The sequence below is a fragment of the Tribolium castaneum genome, chromosome 5 (assembly GCF_031307605.1).
Source record: "Tribolium castaneum strain GA2 chromosome 5, icTriCast1.1, whole genome shotgun sequence".
NCBI lineage: Eukaryota > Metazoa > Arthropoda > Insecta > Coleoptera > Tenebrionidae > Tribolium > Tribolium castaneum.
The window spans coordinates 1971872-1979692 of NC_087398.1; the positions used below are offsets into that span (position 1 = coordinate 1971872).

The 7821-nt window shown below is 34.1% G+C and overlaps 1 protein-coding gene and 2 non-coding genes across 3 annotated transcripts; all 3 read right to left on the bottom strand.

Moving 5' to 3' along the window:
• Positions 1 to 568: 568 nt before the first annotated feature.
• On the bottom strand, positions 569 to 2316 carry Oli (Olig family). The gene is made up of 3 exons (XM_969700.4): positions 1766 to 2316; positions 1392 to 1621; positions 569 to 1346 (listed from the first exon to the last, which is right to left on the bottom strand). Exons 1-3 carry the CDS (start codon positions 1895 to 1897, stop codon positions 917 to 919), a joined length of 792 nt encoding a protein of 263 aa, XP_974793.1. The 5' UTR covers positions 1898 to 2316; the 3' UTR covers positions 569 to 916.
• A 731-nt stretch (positions 2317 to 3047) lies between these two features.
• Positions 3048 to 3163, bottom strand: TRNAL-CAA (transfer RNA leucine (anticodon CAA)). The gene is made up of 2 exons: positions 3126 to 3163; positions 3048 to 3092 (listed from the first exon to the last, which is right to left on the bottom strand). It is a non-coding gene; the product is annotated as a tRNA-Leu (tRNA).
• A 1768-nt stretch (positions 3164 to 4931) lies between these two features.
• On the bottom strand, positions 4932 to 5003 carry TRNAE-UUC (transfer RNA glutamic acid (anticodon UUC)). Its single transcript has one exon. It is a non-coding gene; the product is annotated as a tRNA-Glu (tRNA).
• Between the last annotated feature and the right edge of the window lie 2818 nt (positions 5004 to 7821).

The window sequence follows — 7821 nt, forward strand, 5'->3', positions numbered from 1 at the left end:
TACTGCGGTTTTAGTATTCCTTTTACTGAATTAAATTTTAATTAAACATTTTTTTATTTTTTTCATTAATAGTACCTGGCGATTTCGCTGTCTCCTTCATACGTATATAGGCTATTATTATTTGTTAAATTTTCTTGTTTGAAACGAAATATTTCAAACTCTAATTTTAATTTCTTTGGTTTTAAAAACTTTAGACAATTTACAGTCACAAGTAAAAGCTCCAAACCGAACAAGTTAAAAATTAAATCAAAAATTAAAATGTGCACAAAATTAAAATAAATTCAAGCTGTATCAAGATCAGACTGATTTAAGAATGAATGCAATGCATGCAGTTTTTTATTTGGCGTAGACATGACTTTATGGATTTTACGTCCAAAGTATATACAAAAGCTGACGTAATTAGCGTTGTTCGTTATCAGATACACTTAATGCCTGAGAAAGTAGAGTCAATGACACAACTTTTTCTAATAAACGTGTGACTTTAACTTCAATAAGCTGCATAAAAGCTTTGACAAATAAATATTGTGCACTAATTCAGTTGCGTAATTAATTACAACAAACAAACAAGCTGTGGACATAAACTTTATTTCTCTATTTCATTTTACAAACGTATCTATCGGTTTATTTTACATTACACATCATCACTAATTACAATTGACTAGAATTTCTGGACATTTAGCAGTTGAGTGCTATGATTGTTAACGTTAAAAAATCTTTATCAGTATTATTGCTACAACGTTTACTTTAATATTGCTTTAGTTTCTTTGTTCGCGTCTACCGTTAAATAAAAATCTTAAAAGTTACGACTAGGTTCTACTAATAAAAGCTAGACTTTCACGATTTTTAAAATCTATCGCCTATTCTCTAGTAATTTTTGGAGTTTTTGCCGAAATTATAAAACTTGAGCATCTTTCATTCACATAGCGGAGCCCGAGCTTCCGTTGTTGCCCTCACTGTTCCTGGCATTTTCGGCTTGGAGGGCCTGTTGCTGTTGCAGGAACTTGGCGGCGGCAGGAAAGCCCTGCAGGTCGAACCCTGGCGGCGCCACAATAGCCGCTCCTCCTGCAGTCCCCTGCAAGTAGGCAATCAGCCTCTTCATCTCTTCCAGAGCGTTGGCTTGCATTAGAATGTAGTTCTTGGCCAGGAGCAGTGTGGCAATCTTGGACAGTTTCCTGACTGAGGGCGAATGTGCGTACGGGATCACAGCTCTAAGTTCGTCCAAAGCGTCGTTCAAGTCGTGCATTCGCCGCCTTTCTCTTGCGTTTATGTTCAATCGGACGGATTTTCCCTGTCTGTTCTTCGCTTTGGAGGGATTGGCGTTTTGGGACGCTCGGGAATGTTGCGGCCTAAAATCGCAAATAATTGATAGGGCAGGTGTTTGTGTTATTTACCGGTTGGGTTGGGTGGAGTCGGTCGGGTCGGGGGTGTTCTCGTCGGAGGGTGGCCCGTGGCTAGCGATGTTGGGTTGACAGCCTTGGAAGTAGAAGCCGCCTAATCCCACGGCTCCTAAAGGGGTGCGTCTGCCGGGGATTTGACCCTCTTCGGTTGAGGTAAAGGGAGCGAAATTCGTTTGATCTAAGGCGCCGGATGAGGAGCTCGGACCACCGGTTGAGGAGCCGCACTAGATTTAATTAGGGATGTTATTACAACTAGTGGAGCGTCCGGATAAAGATTAAAATAAGAAAGCTGTTACAACTAGTCCAGCGTCCAAAAAATTAAATTAAAAATTTGAAAAAAAACTACAGTTGCCTATACTTGGACTCACGCCAGTTTGCCACCCCCAGCCGGGGGCAGAGTTCCCGCGCAGCCACTGCGGAGGCTGCGCTATCGTCCGTGAGATGGGGTGGATGGTGGGTTCGTCGCCTTCTGAAGACGATTCACATTCGAATGATTTCATGGTTTTTAAATTCACAATTCCGGGGACTATTTTTACGTGATTTAATTTGGTTTAATTTCGGAAATTTCTTTCAGCTCACTTTCATTTTAACATTTTTTGTATTATAGACTAATTATGTAATTCAATGGTTTAAATAAAACTTTCTCATACTATTTGTTGTTGGATTATTTCGTAGCTGGGCACTGTATACTTAAGTTGTAAACGAATCACAAGTAAACACACATAATTTGTTGCCTTAAATCACTATCACTGCCTTTTGGTAATTTTTCGTATTAAAATGATTTTAGTTTCGTCACTGAGATTTTTATTATTTTGGTTTAAATGTTTGGTGTGTTTGTCATTGTATACTAAACCACTACAACACTAGTTGTTGAACTAGACGCGAAAAATTGACAGATGCGACCCCATTGAGAAAACGCTTAGGGTTAAAAGCAGCGGCGTATCTAAAGCTCTGTGACAATGCGTGCGAGAGCTTTCATAAAACAGGTAATAAGATATCTTTGTTTTAAACTATACTTTGAGTAAAAGCTCTCCTTCTAAACCCTTGACGAGATATAGTTTTATTCAAGTTCCGATTGGTTTGTAGATATAAACAAATCCTGGTAAAGGAAAATACTATATCGATGCAAAAATAAAAATCTTTAGGCTATTTTTTATTTATTACATTTTATTTTATTTACTTATATTTTTTCATTATCCTGCCTGCTGATTACGATTGCTACTTGTATAGTAAATCTGTGTATTTTCTTGACCCTAAAAAAATATCCCGAACCCTTATTTTAAAGTAAAGCAATAAAGAAATACTTATGCGAGGTAAATTTTATTTAATAATTGAGTTTTAAATTCCTTGATAATAATTATCAACCCCGCCACTGGCTTTGATCGTGATTTTATTGCACCCCTCTAACCGTGAAGCTCTAAAGAGAACAAAAGAGGAAGCTGTCGCCATGGTTACCCGGGGAGGAGCTTTCGGTTACCGGAAAGTGCTGCCCCGCTGTGGGATATCTTTTCAGTACAAAATTTCAATCATGAACGCTTATTATTTCCATTTTGCCAAGCGAAATTAATATTACCATTGCCAAATATAAAATTTAATTCATACAATAACTATTTTTGCAAATTTTGGTTTAAAAAAAAGAAAAAAAAGCTTTGTCAGGAGTGGGATTCGAACCCACGCCCTCAGAGAGGACCAGAACGCTCATCAATCCTGCTGTGCAGGCAAGGAAACCTTGAGTCTGGCGCCTTAGACCGCTCGGCCATCCTGACAATTGATAATAATGTCGCTTTTAGTGTTATTTAAATAACAAAGGAGGCTTCACAGATTTCTATTCGCTATAAACCAAATTTATAAGTTTTTCAGTTGAGTCCTAGTTTGTTAAAATCAAATGACCACTGTTGTTCAATTATTTATTGCGTCGTTTGCTTAATTACAGTCACGAATTAAATTATATCCAATTATAATAAAGGGCGCCATCTGTTTTCTATCGACAAAAAAGCACATTTATTTGATATCGTAACAGAGAGCGCCACACGTCATAAAGTAAAATTAAAATAATTTTTAATAAGTTAAAAAATACAAAATTCAATAACATGCGATCAAACAAGCGTAGGAAAAAATGACACCTGAAAAATGTCACAATAAATTATTACAAAAGTCGTGATAAAAATGGGACAAGATATTAAGAACAATATGCGAGTATCATAACGAAAGTTGTTTATTAAATTTTTACAGTTTTATAACACGTTTCTTTATTTATAATTTACAATAATATCATTTACAAAGATCGTTCCCAATATTTCATTAAGCACAAAAAACTCATAACAGGGGTGTACTTATCGATTTCAAAAATTGTTATAGTGTTTGTGACAATGTTAAAACTTGTTCATGTATCAGGAGTAGTCTGCGTGAAATTTTAATGTTGTTAGTAAAATGGTTCAGTCTGTGTAGTCCTTGTGCATAATCAACGAAGTTGGTTAATATCCCATTCCTCCACCTTCCTCCTCATTCATTTTAATCGTCATCATGTCCGCCGGCAATCGACAACTTCCCAGCGCAAACTCACTGAAGCCTGATTTATTTTCCTCAATAATTCCGCAAAATTCCGTTACGTATTTGTCCAGTCCTCGGCATGATGCCCGTATGTGGGTGTTAAGATTTATTATGTCACCGTCCAATCTCGCTGATAGATAGATTGGAACCAGCGGCCCGTTTCACATCCATTTTCGAGTCTTTTACGTCCGCCCAATTCGCATCCCTTTTTATTTTTGTTAATAATACGAGAGAAACAAATTTAAGGTCCCCAATTTATTTCGGTCCATTCTGGGTCGAGAGTATTTAAGAACCAGGGCGTAGTCGTTTCGCTGCGCGTTTGATTGTTATATTGATCTTATGTTGCTAGGAAACCTACACAGCATCAACCAGTAGCTGTGCCAGGTGCTCGTTGAGCATTATTTGCACATACATGTGTGGATGAGCTTTCAAATGTACAAACATAAAAACACCAGGACAGGTAGGTACAGGTAACAATGGAGACGGATCTATGTAATTGGACATGGCTGGATAAATGGTGTGTCAAGTTGAATTTTGACTCTTTTGATGGGCTCTGTTTGTGTTTGGCAAGTGGATTTAGTTTAATTTGTATACACAGTCTAGTTGGTAATCCAACAAAGGACACATTATGTGAAGCGACATGACTTTTTCAAGAGAAAAAATCACGTTTTAATTGCACCGACATGAACTAACTGTTAAATTGCATTGACAGCTTTTTAATTACAGACTGGTGTTAAAGTATTTACCTAAATTGGATTTATCATTTTTTTGTTTTACCAAATGCGATTTTTTAAAATTATTACCAGTATTAATATTATCAAACGAAAAGATTTGTAGATTTATTTCACATTCGTGGAATTTTTTTTCATTACAGATTTTTCCTAAAGCAAAAGCTGTAATTTTTTATCAAACGATTCTTTGTTGAAAAATTTGTACAAATAGCGTACAAATGCAGTAGACAACTCAGACTTAAAAAAAAACCGATTCCGGTACCGGGAATCGAACCCGAGCCTCCTGGGTGAAAGCCAGGTATCCTAGCCACTAGACCATACCGGATGTTGTTTGTAATAAAAATATACTTAATAGACTAACAACAAATCTTTATTATAATAAGTATAAAAATGATTATAATAATAAATATTATCATTATTATAATAATAATTATTAATTTTATTTATACTATTATTAATATTATTTTTATGAATTTGACAACAAAATGAATCCAGGAAATATAATGTATCAAAAATTTTAGCTGATCTGGAAAAAAAACAGAAACATTAAGTGTTTCTTTATTTTTCGATTTTTTTTCTTTACTTTTATTCAGTTGATAAAGACATCAAAAAATTAGGTTTAACTGAAGGACCTATTTAAAAGCATAATTCATCGTGAAAAATGGTGGATGCGCCGGGTTTGTTATTTATAAATCTAATACTAAAAATCCTAGAGCAAAACGGTATGCTCTAGTAAATTCTACAGCCCATTTTAAACGACTAAACCAAATTTTAACAAGATGTAAACTTTCAAAGTTTTTTGCTAAAAATTAAGATAGGCAATATCTATAGTGGAAAATTTTATTCAACAAAAAAATTCATAACTCAAAAACTAAAAGTCGTAGAGCAATGCGGTTTGTTCCAATGAATTCAGCGGCTCATTTTCTATATTATGCGAACTTTTCATGAGATTTAAAAATTTGTTTTTTTTTTGCTAAAATTTCCTGTGTAACACACTCTTACCTCCAAGAAAATGAAAAAATTATTTTTTTTAAAAAATTCGTTCTATCATACTTTTTCGTATTTATATATGCCTTTACAACTCTCTAGAGTTGTTAAAAGTCCAAAAAAGTCCATATGTTCGATTTTTGATGTTTGATTTTTTCAATTTTCGTCGCAATTTTTGTCGATTTTGGGTACCCGGAACATTTGTTGAACAATAGCTCCGGAACTGTTAGAGATAACCCCATGAAGTTTATTATCGTTGGAAAGCTCTTTGAATTATCTATTTTTTTCAAAAAAAATTATTGTCCTCCGACTGATAGTTTTTGAGCAAATTGCAGATAAATGCAAAAATTGGTAAAATTTTTAGAAATTCATAACTAAAAAACTATTAGGAATTTGGCAATTTTTTCGATGCCAATCGATTCCCCGGATCATTTTGCATAGGTAAGGATCAAAACAGTTCCACTTTTTCAAATAGTTTAGTCGTAATTGGAAAAATAAAAAAAATTAAAAAAAAGTTAACACCCCCCCCTTCAAAATGGTCAATTTTAAAAGTGTCCCAGAATCAAATAAAACCAATTCTATCTTATAGATTTTGATGTGCTCTTTCCGATCTAAAAAAGCGTTTTCTCCTAGCTCTTTTAGTTTGGCCGTAATCGGCGTTTGAAAATTTAAAAATTTTTTGCGAGATATCGCCTTGAGTCCTATGCCATTTTGTAGAGATTTTTATTACTGTTATCCTCCATTTTTCCGTTTCTCGATATCTTTAATAGTTTCGCCGTAATTAGCGATTGAAAATTGAAAAAAAGTGAAAATGGGAACATTTTTTTTCGTTTTTCTCGGAAACTGTAAGACTTAGAGCAACGAACAAAAAATCATCTGATAGCGCTTAATTTTCTCTAATTTTTCGATTAAACCCGGAGCCGCTCCGGGCAACGGTTCCGGCTACAGAGGCGATCAAAGTTTTTAATTAAAAAAATTCATAAAAAAAAAAACTAAAAGTCGTAGAGCATTGCGGTTTGTTCGATTGAATTCTACGGCTCATTTTACATATTATATCAATTTTTCACAAGAATTAAAAATTTAAAATTTTTTGCCTAAATTTAGGGTAGCCATTTGTCATAGTGGAAAATTTTATCCAACAAAAAAAATTCATAACTCAAAAACTAAAAGTCGTAGAGCAATGCGGTTTGTTCCATTGAATTCAGCGGCTCATTTTCTGTATTATTCGAACTTTTCATGATATTTAAAAATTTTATTTTTTTTGCTAAAATTTCCTGTGTAAATACACTCTTACCTCCAAGAAAATGAAAAAATTATTTTTTTTTAAATTCGTTTTATCATACTTTTTCGTATTTATATATGCCTTTACAACTCTCTAGAGTTGTTAAAAGTCCAAAAAAGTCCATATGTTCGATTTTTTGATGTTTGATTTTTTCAATTTTCGTCGCAGTTTTTGTCGATTTTGGGTACCCGGAACTTTTGTCAAGCAATAGCTCCGGAACTATCAGAGATAACCCCATGAAGTGTATTATCGTTGGAAAGCTCTTTGAATTATCTATTTTTTTCAAAAAAAATTATTGTCCTCCGACTGATAGTTTTTGAGCAAATTGCAGATAAATGCAAAAATTGGTAAAATTTTTAAAAATTCATAACTAAAAAACCATTAGGAATTTGGCAATTTTTTCGATGCCAATCGATTCCCCGGATCATTTTGCATAGGTAAGGATCAAAACAGTTCCACTTTTTCAAATAGTTTAGTCGTAATTGGGAAAATAAAAAAAATTAAAAAAAAGTTAACACCCCCCCCTACAAAATGGTCAATTTTAAAAGTGTCTCAGAATCGAATAAAACCAATTCTATCTTATAGATTTTGATGTGCTCTTTACGATGGAAAAAAGAGTTTTCTCCTAGCTCTTTTAGTTTGGCCGTAATCGGCGTTTGAAAATTTAAAAATTTTTTGCGAGATATCGCCTTGAGTCCTATGCCATTTTGTAGAGTTTTTTATTCCGGTTATCCTCCATTTTTCCGTTTCTCGATATCTTTAATAGTTTCGCCGTAATTGGCGATTGAAAATTGAAAAAAAGTGAAAATGGGAACCTTTTTTTGCGTTTTTCTCGGAAACTGTAAGACTTAGAGCAACGAACAAAAAAACATCT